Below are 14,169 nucleotides of genomic sequence, written 5' to 3' on the forward strand. Positions count from 1 at the left end.
ACAGGAAAGGTGATATCTTCTTAAGTTCTGAACCAGTTGGTACCTTTCTAAGACAATGTCAACGCTACCTAAATTATCTCGATAAATCAGGACACTGGTACACATGCCAGAAGTTGCCCAGTTACAATCTGCCAATTTCTGGCTGTTGCAGGGTAGGCTGTCTGCTGCTTAGTTTTTCATTTAGCCAAAGTGTGCTCATTTGTCTGAAGCTTCCTCCAAGCCCTGGAGGTTTAGTGGTTCCAAGGTGCTTACTTTCTTACATAAAGCAATTTCCTTCTTACCTCCCCATCAGCAGAGTTGGCCCAGTGAGTTTTAAATATTTATTTTCAATAAAGACAGAGTCACAGACCATTTCTTGGAAAAATAAACTCTCAAGTAGATGCTCTTCTGCTTCTACTTCATTTCTTTATCATTAAAACCAAAAACACAAGCTCTACTTCAGGAAAGAGACTCAAAGTAGGTCCCAAAAGCTCCGGTTAAAAATCAGGGACCAAAAGGATGCCATTTCTCATCTTGATTAAGGAAGGAGAGAGAGATTGCCACAGGAGCCTTTTGGGGAGAACAGTATTTATCTTGTGCTGTTAATTACACCTCTGTTATGGATTTACTCTGTTCTGAGATAAATTATCTGTAACCTTTAGAGATAAAATGCTTTACGTTCCTATGTTTTTTGTTTTCACTATATCTATACCATTGTTAGCTTTGGCTTTTCTGTTATTTGGATATCCCACTACTGCCACTCCTCCCTGCTCTTCTTTAGGGAAGTAATTCTGCCCTTATATCATCTAAGCAGGGCCACAATTCTTCTAAAGAAATAATCATTAATTCTCTCCTTTTGACTATACATATATAGCCAGACAAGTATCTGCAGTTTATGCAAATGAACAGCATAACTGTGATATATAACAGCTACCTGTTCTCCAAGATTTCATTTGCAACTATAAACCTAGTTTTTTTTTTTCCCAGCAATTGATGGATTAGGGCAGTAGAGGGTGCCTTTAGCGGGCAAGAAGGGAGTCTAAAAGAGTACTGCAGGGTTATCCATCATGCACACAAGAATAGAAAAGAAAACTCTAAAGGAGATGTTATAAACTGAGGGAAATCCTTCTCATAAGGCGGAGTTATAGTAAGGCACAGAATGCATGGTAGTGGCATCTGTAGATACAGATTAGTTCATTCCAGTTAATGGATTTGTAATACTGAAGAATGTCAGTTTTAGAGAATGTGATATGTATTGTCTACATAATCAGAGATTACTAAAATGTTCACGTTAAAGCTGTGTATGAAATTGCATTTAGGATTCTATAAAGAATTAAAGTTTGCACTTCAGATTCTAGTGGGAAAAACAGAGCTATATAACTGTTAAGATGTGAGCATGAAGCCTGTCACAAGAGCAGAATAATCGTTTGTGCCAAGACTAAGGCTTACTGAAAAATCACGTACTGGGGTTTAGAGAAGACACTGTAGGGGAAGAAAGGAACACCTAGTTCTTAATCAAACCCTACTAAATTCTATGCAACAGTATGGCTTTCCAACAGGGTGGACATGTGTTCAGAATCTTCTATGCTAAAAGCCCCATGGGACCTGTGAGTCAGCTTCCTTGACAAAATGATAAAAATCTCTTGACCATATGAATGAGGAAAAAGGATTGGAGAGCCACAGTTTATTTCCACAACTCAGAACTATCAAGATGTGACTGGCAGGTCTGTAAAGAATGACACCTTCCTGCCTCTAGAAAAGCATCTTTGTCCATTACCAGACCACAGTGTAAAATCTTCTTAAACATATATTAGCCTACAGAAGTTAGCCTATAAAAAAAGCCTGCAGAAAAGGTCGTGTGGAGTGCTGGAGAAAGCATGGGTCTCATACTTGAGCTCTGCACTCAATGCTGGCACACAGTAGGTACATAATAAATGATAACAAGTCTGTAGTACAGAAAAAGGATGTTTCCTTACATTTTTCCCCCTGACTGCTCCTTTCTTGATATAATCCTGTAGCCTGCCCAAATTTTCCATGTGACTCAAAATTCTATTCTTTACCTCCTTAATAATGGGAACAAGAGGCAGTACTGCATAGTGGTCAGGAATTCAGGTACTGGAGTCAGACCATGGATTTCAACACAAGCTCTCCTATTTATTGGTTGTGTGCTCTCAAGGAAGTTATGTGTGTACTTAGTATTTAAGTCTTGCCTGTAAGTGGGGGTAATGAAGTGCCTATACTTCCCTGGGCTATTGTGGGAATTAAAAGAGGTAGTCCATGTACGGGATTAGCATGGTGGCTGGCAAATAAATACTCAAAAATAATTTATTACAATGATCATTATTATTATTATTATTAGTAGTAGTAGTAGTAACAATAATGATTTCTGGAACAAAATGAAAAGCAATGAGTTTTAAATGATTAATGTGACATTCGGAAAGTTCAACCCAAAGCTTTTATTTATCATTCCCTTTACATCTGAAACTGCCTGGATGTTAACTTTTAGTTGAGGAAATTAACAACTCTGCAAAACACAAACATGTGACTAAAATTCACAAAGAAAGATCTAGCTTTTACACGAGATTCTTGTATTTTGTGAAGGCGGCAAGAGGCATTTCAAATTTTTTAAAAATGATAGAATAATGAGCTGTCACTGGACTATACTAGAAAAGAAAAATAACTAGATCAGTTTTGGAAAGTCTACCTTAGATACAGCAAATATAACTTAAAGATATTAGTTTCAACTTAAGATATTAACACAGAGGCATTTACTACACACAGTCTTACAGATCAGATCTACATTCTATCATTTTCTAGAAACAAATTTGTCATGGAACCACTGTAGTACACTTCAGAATATTAATAATTACCTAGAGAGAGAAAAATGCATTTGGGAACTGTTAAAGTATGTTTTAACTAATCTATAAAATTAAGATGTGAATTAAAATAATTTTTCCATTCCACTCTTGTCTGAAGTTTTTCTTGCTATATTCTGACATTAGAGTATAAAAAAGTGCATACTTAAATATTGAAATTATCTAATATTTCTACCTGAATATTGTTTTCTTGTTGGTCGAATTAATACATTCTAATATGCTCCGGGAAACTCTCCTTGCATGAAATTTATGCTAAATTTGTTAACATTTTTCTTCTAACTTGTGCAGCATGCAAAGGGAAGTGTATATGAAAAGCCTTTTCATTCATCATTTACTTGCTTATTAATTTATTTGGGAATTTAATTTTGTTTTCATAACAATTCTTCATCTGGAAATACTGGCTTAAATAACCTTCCCTCTCAAGATTGATGTTCCTTCTTTATGAGGAAATAAACTGATAAGTTACACAACAGAGCAAGTAATGAAAGAATCTGGTTAAACAAGTTTTCTAAAAATAAGAGAAATCATTCTGTACACATGGGCAGATTTTTAAATATTTGAAAACCGTAAAGGACATTTATCACTAAAACTATATATATTTTTAAAAATTCAATTTTTCACTAATGATGTTGAAGATATTTTAGGATGCTACAATACCACAGGTCATCATTAAAAATATTGGCCATCATTGTTACATATATCTGTGTGTGTGTGTGTGTGTGTATGTGTGTGTATTATTTTTTGAAGTGCTGGTTATAATGCTCTAGCCAATGAAATGGCAGAGAAACTAGTTTTTACTCTACTAGTCTGCCCCATAAAAACTCATAGACTGAGTAAGAATACTATCTTGCTAGATCCTACCAAAAGCATAAATATTCTGAATTAGTGAAATTCTGACTTAGATAATGTAATTTTCAGTCATATATAACCAACCTGGTCATACAGAAATTCTTTTTAATAGTAGTGCTAAAATTAAGGATGAATTTTTAAAGTGCCAAGTCAAATAGATAATGATTATATTATGTAACCAAGCAAGAGATTTAATATTCTTTATCTAGTAAAACTGAAAATCTGCCTTACTGGATCCAATTTACATTTTTAAAAAAATCAGATGATGCAGGATTCTAGGTCAATTCAGTAAATTAATTAATTTCAATTAATTTGCACGGACAGATTAGGGCATGTATTAGTTTTCTATTGCTGCTGTAACAAATTACTATAAAATAAATATCTCCTTTGGCTAAAATCAAGCTGGCGGGGCTGCATTCTTCTCTAAGAGAGAGTCCCATTTCCTTGCCTTTTCCAGCTTCTCGAGGCCGCCTGCATTCCCTGACTTCCTCCACCTTCATGTAAGCTAACAGTCAAATCCAGGCAGCAGGCCATCTTTGTGTAGCCATGATTCAGCCTCCTGCAGTATCTCAGATTTGTGCTTAAGCCCGCAATATTCAAGTCAAGCCAATATTCACTCAGTAAATTAAAATTCCCTATCATTAGGAATAAAAGTGTAAAATAAAAAAATGTAAATTTGGATCAGATTATCACATCTTCTCTTAATAAATATATCAATTTGCCCAGTCTCTGATTTCTTTCCATTCATGCTTGCACAAATTTGATACCAATCACTTGATTTGCTACTTTATCCTTGAGTTCATCACAACTCAGTACCCTACAGGCTATACAATGATAAAAGTATTAAATTTTCTTAAGACAATGTAACATTATTGCTTAATATATTTGTTATATGCAATGGCAAAATTACTTGCCTTTTTTTTTTTTACCCTGAAGCTACATCTCAGACTACAATAAAACCTTCATTCGGAAATACTCTTCCATAAACACTGACCTCACACACAAGTTTTTCAGGAAGAGCAGATTATTACTGTTGGCATGGTTTCTGGAGATACCACATGCTGTTTAAAAAGAAATATAAAGGAAACTTGGCCCAGAGATCTTTAACCAACTTGCTTGAGGTCACATGACTAATCTGAGACAGAGCTGTCTCCTGACAATAAGTCAGCATTTTTCTCACAATCATGACGCCATTCACTTTATTCATGAAATAGAGTCAACTATGACTCTTCATCACTTCATCACGCTGTAAATCAATAGCTTTGCTAATTTACACCTTAAGGGATTGTAGCAGTTGTATTTTATCATTCTGTCCTGTGACAACACATAGACTAAACCAAGAATAAAATCCTACTCAGTCCCTCTGTAAATTATACAAAATTTATAAAATGTTATGCAATTAGGAGAAACTCAGTACACAAAAAAGAGTTGTCAAGTTAACAACAAAAATGAAGGATGATAAGCCTAAACTAATATTGGAGATAATTTCCATAAGTAAAAGGAAAAACTTGAAAATATTGAACTTTTTCACAATAAAATCATTTTGTTTTTGGTGGATTAAAATGAGAGGAGTACAAGCACTTTTGAAAGAGATTTTCTGGTAGAAATAAAAATGGTTTACAATCAGTACATTTTAAGAAACAGCATTATGTCAATAGTACAGGGAAATTTTGTCATTTTCCCCAAATATTTTAATATCTGCTTTAAAAAAAATCAGCTAAACACACCTATAAACCCTAACCTAATAAACTACAAATATTGTTCTGATTTTTAAACTAATTTCCTTCAAATATTACATATATATTATCTATATAAATATACCGATATACAATTTCCTTCAGATAATAGGACTGAATTTCATTTTTAAAAGTTACAGGGGAAAAAGCCTCTTAAGTTATCAACATAACTTTATTGTCTTGGTATGATAAAGGAGAGTTAAAACCAACTTACTTGATGTAATAGGGCACTTTATTATGTGAAATGGATCTTTGCCACGGCAGCTGGACTGAAGCTGGGGAAACAAAGGGGAAGTTATTGGAAACGCTGCTAACCCTTATGCCTTAACACAAAACAACTGAACATGTCTTACAGCAAATTCACTGAGAACTGCTTTGGTTTTTGAACTGGATTCCTATGATTATGAAATCTGTAAGGCCAGACCAAAAGTCACTTAAAAAATTCATTCGAAGCAAAGAAAGAAACAAGACAAGTTCAATTTCTCATGCCACCTCTAACTGAACCTGTTGATGATAAAGTACTTTAAAAAAAAAAAAATCAAGTTTTATTGTTTGTAACCAATACAATTTAAAACTTAGTGCTGTCTGCAAACCGTACTCTATATATTTTTTGATTAAGATAAAAAGAAAATTAATTTTACTTGATATATCCAGATTATAAACTAGATTTCTCAAGACTGAATGTTCCAGATCACAAAATTCTTTACTTTTCTTTATATTCACAGGAATAACTATTAAAAACAGATGGCATTTGAACTCAATTATATAAATTTTAAAAAGGGAAAAATTAAACATAGGCAAAGGGCTATAAAAAACCAAGGCAATTATCTGGATAGAAGAATCCCAAATACTAATTTTCATCTGAAATGCACAGAAAATAGTCTCCTACCTTTACACTTAACATCACTATGACTGAGATTTTGATTTGTTCCACTGAGGTACTTATATTTTCTAAGTCCAGTTATGCCTTACATATGAAAACATACTATTGCTACACTAAACCAATTATTTTAAGACTTATTTAAGAAGAGTTGTACATGCGAATCTTTAAGAAGAGCTCTTAAAAATTTTTGCTAAATGAACTAATAAGCAAATTCAAATAAAACTTTGCAACTATCACTGGACTCTCATGTAATCAGTTATCACTAACAATTCTTTCTAAATTTCATGTTATATTAATACTTTACAAATACATAGCATTCTAAATGTTGCAAAGCATTTTCAAATATATCTATTGATAAAGAAGCCAACGAAATACATATTAAAGCTCCATTTGATAAATAAAGCATTAAATACTCGGAGGTGAAATAACTTGCCCAATAAGTAAATGGCTGAACTCAGAAGGAATCTCAGGATTGCCGACCACTAGGTCAGCAATTTTCCTATTCAACAATTCTTCTCTTTATAAAATGTGAGTACTCCCTTCTCCAGCTAAGTCCATGAAGGTATAAAAAGAGGATGAAAATGTGGAACTAGGTATGTTAAATTTCTCATTAGAGCCAACCTCATTTCAGTGTTGGCACCAGGCTAATAGGTCACTTTTTATTTTGTGCCTAAATAAACAGGCTCCTTTTATAACCATGGCTAAAGTCCAAGAAATATAATAAAGCCGAAGATTCCAAGCAGCAAGGGATAACAATTATTAAGTTTATTAATTGGGATTTTGTTTACACTTCTCCATTCATTTTAATAATTGTTTTGATTTGAAGAACTCTGACCTCCTTGGACTGTCAGTGCTAGACATAAAAAGCAACGTACTTGAGTTTTACAATTTTTACAATGTTTCATTTCCTAAAGAACATGAGTTTGATTTTTATTATGAAAGAATGGTTGCTAGGAGAACGTGTAGGGTTTCATCCGTACTAATAGATGACTAAGCCTTATAATGGTACTGTAAATAGAGTATCAGTTACTTGTTAAATTCTTCTTTAATTTGGTTTGAGCACATAGCTTTACAATTTATAAAATTATATTTAAGAAATCTGGAGTAGGTCATATCTAATGAGCAGATTGCAAACCTATTTACTTTTTCAACGTGTATGAAATCAAAACTTTAGAAATATATTCTGGCTCCCAAGTAGACAGTAAATGCGTGGAAGGACTATAAGTCACTCAAAGACAGGCTAAGGGATCAGGTGTGTGAAACAGATTGAGGGGAGGGGAGAGGGATGGAGAGCGAGAGAGAGAGCGAGAGAGAGAGCGAGAGAGAGAGCGAGAGAGAGAGCGAGAGAGAGCGAGCGAGAGAGAGAGAGAGAGAGAGGAGAGTAGAGGGAGAGAGAGCTTGAGCACTGGAGAGGTGTAGTACAGGAAGCGCAGGAAATGACTGATTAGGATTCCTGAGATATGAAGGAAAAGTCTGACTTTGAATTGAGGTCAAGCAGATTACCAACTAAGACAAGATTAAGAGAAAATATAATTTAATTGGAAGACATATTATTATTTCAGTTCTCTCTATGGTTATAGATACAAAGAAGTTATCATAATTGGGAAATAAGCTTTGCCTGAAGTTTTAAACTTCACTTAAACTGAATTAAACAAACTGCTTTCTTATATATGTTAGCCAGAGAAAATAAATAGAAAGGAATTAATGTTTGTGACAGCGTTTGTGCCAATAACTGTTAGGTACTTTGTGTAACTAGATATGTTTTCTCATTTAATTTTCAAGGTGAATAAAAGAAATAAGCATTATTATAGTAATTTTAAGATAAAGAAATTAACTTTTAGAGATCACACTTCTGGTAAAAAGCAGAATTAATATTTTAACCTCAATCTGGGTGACTCTGAATCCTACATTCTTTAGTTTCCTTAGTAGTAAATGATAAATGAAGTAGGAGCTCAAATTACTTATGCAAGATCTCATGAACAGTCCATAAAATAAAAAAATTCAGTTGGAGAATATTACATAAAAATCTACATAAGTGGTTTGGCTAAATCTGTAACACCTGACCAGACGAAAAGCTAAATACGATTGCAGTGAGCCTAATAAACCAAAATATTCTCATTTAAAGATTTGTGGGGAGTCAAGTTTTACTTTTAAAGGTGCAGATGCATTTTAAACTAATAAGTACTTTTTAAGGAGGAAAATTAATTTAAAATCTTAAAATATAAAGTGATTACTGTGAAAAAGTTCATAACCTTTGCATATGAAATAGCAATTATGATATAATAGTCATCACAATAGATGGTTCAGTGAAAAACCATAGCTAAAGACTTTTGCTCCACTTCAAAGACTTGTCAAATTTGACCAGGTTATTTACACCTAATAACCAATCGACGATATTGTCATTAATATTAATGCTTCCTTTCATATATTTATCTAATATAAGAAAATATATTTATAGCAAAGAATGTGGCTTCCTGTATGAAAGAGTATGCTTATTTGTACGATTAATGAGATCAGTCAAGTTTATTGGTACTTACTAGAGAGAAAATGCTGAGAGGATGGTCCAAAATCTCTATGGGCCTCCTGAAGCTGCTTAAGGCGATCGTCCACAGAAACCTGCACATCATACGCAAGAAATAATCTGACTTCAAAACAATGGCTTTCATAATATCCTAGATTTAAGTATTATAATAAGTGATGCGAATGCCCAAGATATGACTGCTTCTCTATCTCTGGGATCAAAACACTGCTATGAAAACAGACTCCTTCTGACACCAAGTAACAGCAAAAGGTGCCAGGTACTCTTGTAAGTAATTTATAAGAATTAACTCTTTTAATCCTCACAGTAACCATATTGGGTAAGCATGATTTATTATTATCACCATTTTCTAGATGAAGACACAGATGCTGAGATGTCTAGGACATGAAGTCAGTATGATTATACCCAGCACATTTGGTAGCAGAATCTATGACTGTCCTGTTACTCTACATTGCCTTGAAAGTGACAGTCTAAAGCATCTTAGTTAAGACGTAGCCATGGGGTCAGTGGCTACTCTTCTCTCTTCTGTAAGAAAGGTAGCAAATTGCTACAGGGAGAAAGAAGTCTAAAATACTCCAAGGGGAAAAATAGATAGAGAGATGACAGAATTAGATGATAGAAGATAGACAGACAGACAGACAGACAAGAGACATATGAGTATGAAACGTCTTCCTTTTTCTCCAAGTTTGTATCCAATCATCTTGATCAGGGGGTATTCAAGTACCAACAGATCAACATACCCTGTATATTTGTTTACACACATTGTATAGTTAGTTGTCTACATTACAAAAATGCAAAGAGTTGGCGCATTGAGAAACTACTTGCCAATTAACAATAATTGCATTCAGCCTACTGACATTTCCACGCCCTTTTTTCCTGGTCTTTTTCTATGGAGTGCTAGTCAGCTGTTCCACTTAGATTGCCAATCTTATTTTCAGCTGTCTCTAAATGAAACATGTATCTCTGGCTCAATGGACAGCTTTAATTTCTCCTAATTAGTTATTTAAATTGTATTAGCAAGTACTTTGTTTCGTTAAGGCCAAAAAGCATTCAAATGCCACACTTAACATTCAGGAAGAGAAAAGAGGATGCTACTCCTGAAATTTAACAACGTTGTCTGCTAGAATAGATTTTCCCCTCTCTTATTCAACCATCACTTGACATCTGAGCTCTAGCAGTTACCAGCCTCAGAGATAAGGATGGATGACAGAACACATATTTTCTTCCAAGCATAACATAGTCCCTGACTTCTAATCTTTGGAGATGGTGATAACAGAAGCAGAATGGGAAGGAATCAAGATGGACCACAGGAACACCTACATGAGGATGATGAATTAGAAAAATAAAGCAGAAGTTTAAAAAAAAGGATATCGGTGAAACACTTCTGTGTTCCATTCACTAGAAAAGCACTCATGAGTTTAACATATCCTGCCTCACTAATCCCAGATTTTTAATACTCTTTTCAAAGACAAAAAAGGACTATCTAATACTATACAACTCATTTCTTACCTCTTCAGTTTCATAAAGAAAATAGGAACCATTGGGTGTTTTAATGTTTGAATTAATTCAGGAAATCTATTATATTGTATTATATCTTTAAAATAAAATAGTTCTGTGTGCCACCTCAAAATTGCACATTTTTCTCATTAAATATCACATTTAAGTCCAAAATATACAGAGAAATTAGTAAGAATTACTTTTTTCAACCTTCCACTCAAATTATCCTGTTAGTTTCCAGAGGTGGGGGAAATGATTATTATGACTCTCAGGAACTGGCATCGAATGTGACAAAGCTTCACAAAGACTGGGCCTGAAACGATGACTGGCACGGGTAGTGACTTGCAAATGCTGAAACCTAGTTATACTTGAAACGGTTCTTGGTTTAGCTCTATTAAATCTGGGACAAGCAAGTAAGATCTAGGGCCATTAAAACAATTACAGTGAGGCAGCTAAGATCTCAGGGCTAAAAGTAAACACCAGAATAGTATAAATGTGCTAGCTGGAAAACTTGAGCAAGATACCTAAATAGCATGCAGCTGAAAGAAGACTGAAGACTCTCTTAACTTTTCTAAAGAAATGAAAAATATATGATTAAAGTAAGAAAAATGACTCTTAATAAGCCATTATGGGAAAAATCTTTCTGTGACCTACTATAGGTTTCAATTACTATGATTTATTTGACCTTTTGCAATTTTCTACAAATATCATATGAATTGTACATCAAAAAATTACATTAAAACTTATAAATAAATGAGGTCTTTTGGGTTCAGGATACTGAAAGACAATTGATATCACAAGCCATGAGTCCATTATCAAATACAACCAAGAAATAAATTTAAAAAATGATGGTGCATGGTAGAATAGTGAGGTAAAGTTTAAGGACCCACCAGGGTGTAAACCGAGATTATGAAGAGGAATAAGCTGATACCTGCAGAAGTTTCCATCGCATGTTAAGGTCATCTAGCTGGCGAGACATCTTTAGAGATGGGTGGAGGTCAAGTGGAGACAGCTGACTTGATAAATCATTCACTGTTTTAACTTTTAAGTTGATCGGTGCAATTTCTTCTCTAAATGCCTGGAAGAAAAGGACAAAAATAATGTCATCAAAGAATATAACCAAAGGTAGTATTCTGAACTTTTCTTCAAAGAAAATGGCAAGAGCAGTTGAGAGGCCAACTGCAGTTGCTCATTCAACAAAAGCTGACTCAATTCAGGTCTTCAGCAACCAGGGCCACCAGCTGAAGAGCAAACTTGTACAACCCAGACAAATTAAAAAGAGACATGAAGAGAAAAATTATAATGTAAACATTTAAATGATTATGTATTTCCTTCAAATTTTTCATTTTATGCAATTTAGTCTTAAAAACACCATATTATCTACTCAGTATTAATTTCTGGTTTTGATTCTATCTTAAATTTTCTTTCACATTTTCCTTCTTTTTTCTTTTTTAATATGGCTACCTCAATATTTTTTCACCTATGCAACAACTTGATTTGAACAAATTTCCATTTAAAATTAATCTAGAAAGTGGCCAATAAAAACAACTTTCCTAACCACAAAAAACTATGCTTATTATATACTGTAGAGATAAAGTCTGTCCCTGTTAATTAAAATGTTTGTGATCACTATCTGTGGTTAGAGGTGGGCAGGAAGAATGAAGTCTATGAAAAACGAAGTGAATGAAACAGAACTGACACATGCCACTTCTGGGTACAGTACAGAGAGTTGGTATGGCTGGGGTGGGGAGTGTATGTTAAGAAGAGAAAAAAAAAAAAAACAACTGAGGGCCAATGACAATACTATGTCTTGTGAGAGCAAATAGAGTAATGAAAACACTAAGTTTTTCTCTGTTCTCCACATTATTCTACCTGCCTCTATGTTCATGTTTCCTTTTTCCAACAAAGTCTCTGCCAAGATCCTATTTATCCTTTAAAAGACTCACTCAAGTGCCCTATCCATCCATCCCATTTCAGAGAAGACTTCCCCGAGGCCTTTCTCTGACCAGTCTTACCTAGAGGCAGCTCCCATGTGTCCCCCTAGCATGCTTTTTGCCTCGTCTAACCCAGCCAGGACTTCCAGTCTGGACATTCAAATTGGGATTGATAATGGAGGCCATTCTGGTTGTTTGGGGCCATATGAATCAGGTGTTATATATCTTAAATATAATTCCTTATCAAAGCTCTTCGTATTTTATATTATAGCATCCATAGTCATAATGCCACCCATGTAGACTGTAAGCTTCTTGAGAACAGATACCCTGCAGTATTCAGCACAAAGTTTTACAAGACAAGAGGGACAGAATTTATTTCTATTGACGAATCCCACAAAAATGATAGTTGAGGCAAGATTAAACCAATATGGAATTGGGAAGAGAACTGAGTTTCAAAAAAACTGTATATTTTTATTTCTTTGGTAAATCATAAAATTAGAGTTAACCATGTACCAAACTTAACTTACAGGTATTAGGTGCTATGAACTTACTATGAGATTGAGCCCTCAGATTTTATCATTTCTACAATTCCCACCCCTTAAGAGACTAGGCATTTGCCTGTGATCCCCTACTCTAAGTTTCATTAATGAAATAATATACCTTAAAGTGCTTTGAAGACTATCAAGTTTTATTAAAAAACTGCAAGTATTAATTTGGCTTCCTCCTTATAATTATAAAAAGAAAGCCACTTTAATCACTTCCCTTCTCCCAAAACTTTTCTATTTACCTTGTGTAACATGTATAGGCTAAAAATAATCATGATTGATAAACATCAAAACAAGACTATAACTTTATTTTTTAAAAGGAAATTAATTCTAAGTAAATCAGAGAATATGCTTTAGTATCTCAAAATTTTTGAATATGCCCAAAAGCTACGTGAAGAAGTTCAAGGTGGAGAGTCAGTAGAGATACATGTGGAGCCAGTTGGAGTGAAAGACATGAATGTTATGTTGGAGGTAGCACTGTATAAATGACATTTGACAGAGTGAACATGAAAGCCAACATGCAAAAGGTAAGGAATATCGCCAGAACCTAAAGACATCAGCATTTCAAAATCCATCAGAAGGCAAGCCCACGACGATATGTGAATTGCTGCAAAATGGAACGAGAAGAAATTCAGAGTTGTGTCAGTCTTTCTCCGTGACTTGCAGATGTTGGTGGTTCATGGATGACAGAAAGCGCACACACGAACAGATGTGCAAACACAGTTCAATGAGAAAAGCAGTTATGTGATAACAAGGCATTCTGCTAATATAAGTCTAAGAAATTGACAGCTGAAATAGAAGCATGGGACAGAACAGTGGGAATTAGGGTGGGGCTAGAGAATTTTTCAGCTTGGACTTTGAAGAGACCTGGCCTCCTTCAAATTCAGTTTGAGAATAATTGCAAGACTCAAATCTATCCAGGTTTCTTCAGTTGTGACTTTAATGTTATATACATTAATATTCTCTACTTGAGTACCTTGGAGGACTTGAGAATCTTCATCAGCTTTTTAAATCAATGTCTTTGACAAATGCTAAAATGGAGGTATTAAAGAGTAAAATGAAGTGCTGGAAAATATTTTCAGATTTATATACTCTTAAATAACCAATCTTCTTTCAAAAGATAAGAAAATTTTTAATTAGGTTTAAGACAAATTTTAAAAAAAATCTTCCAGAGTAATAAACATGTTTTAACTTTTCCTCTATAAAAATAATATTTTTTCTCTTAAAGCCACAGTTAAAAACATTAAAAAGACCTTTGATAAACAAGGTCTTTTCTGCTGTTGTGGTCTTTTTCTTATGGCAACAACAACAACTAAAACCATTAAGAAAGT

The 14,169-nt window shown here is 34.1% G+C and overlaps 1 protein-coding gene across 1 annotated transcript in view; it reads right to left on the minus strand.

The window, feature by feature from the left end:
- The window catches only part of UTRN (utrophin), a 472,032-nt gene that overhangs the window by 76,806 nt on the left and 381,057 nt on the right, over positions 1-14,169 (minus strand). Inside the window, exons 55-57 of the mRNA XM_023528331.1 lie at positions 11,291-11,437; positions 8,861-8,939; positions 5,655-5,715 (exon numbers count right to left, since the gene is read on the minus strand). Of these exons, the coding sequence (XP_023384099.1) occupies positions 5,655-5,715; positions 8,861-8,939; positions 11,291-11,437 (287 nt within the window). The remainder of the gene's footprint in view (positions 1-5,654; positions 5,716-8,860; positions 8,940-11,290; positions 11,438-14,169) is intronic.

Source organism: Pteropus vampyrus, unplaced genomic scaffold (genome assembly GCF_000151845.1).
Source record: "Pteropus vampyrus isolate Shadow unplaced genomic scaffold, Pvam_2.0 Scaffold24, whole genome shotgun sequence".
In the NCBI taxonomy this organism is placed as follows: domain Eukaryota; kingdom Metazoa; phylum Chordata; class Mammalia; order Chiroptera; family Pteropodidae; genus Pteropus; species Pteropus vampyrus.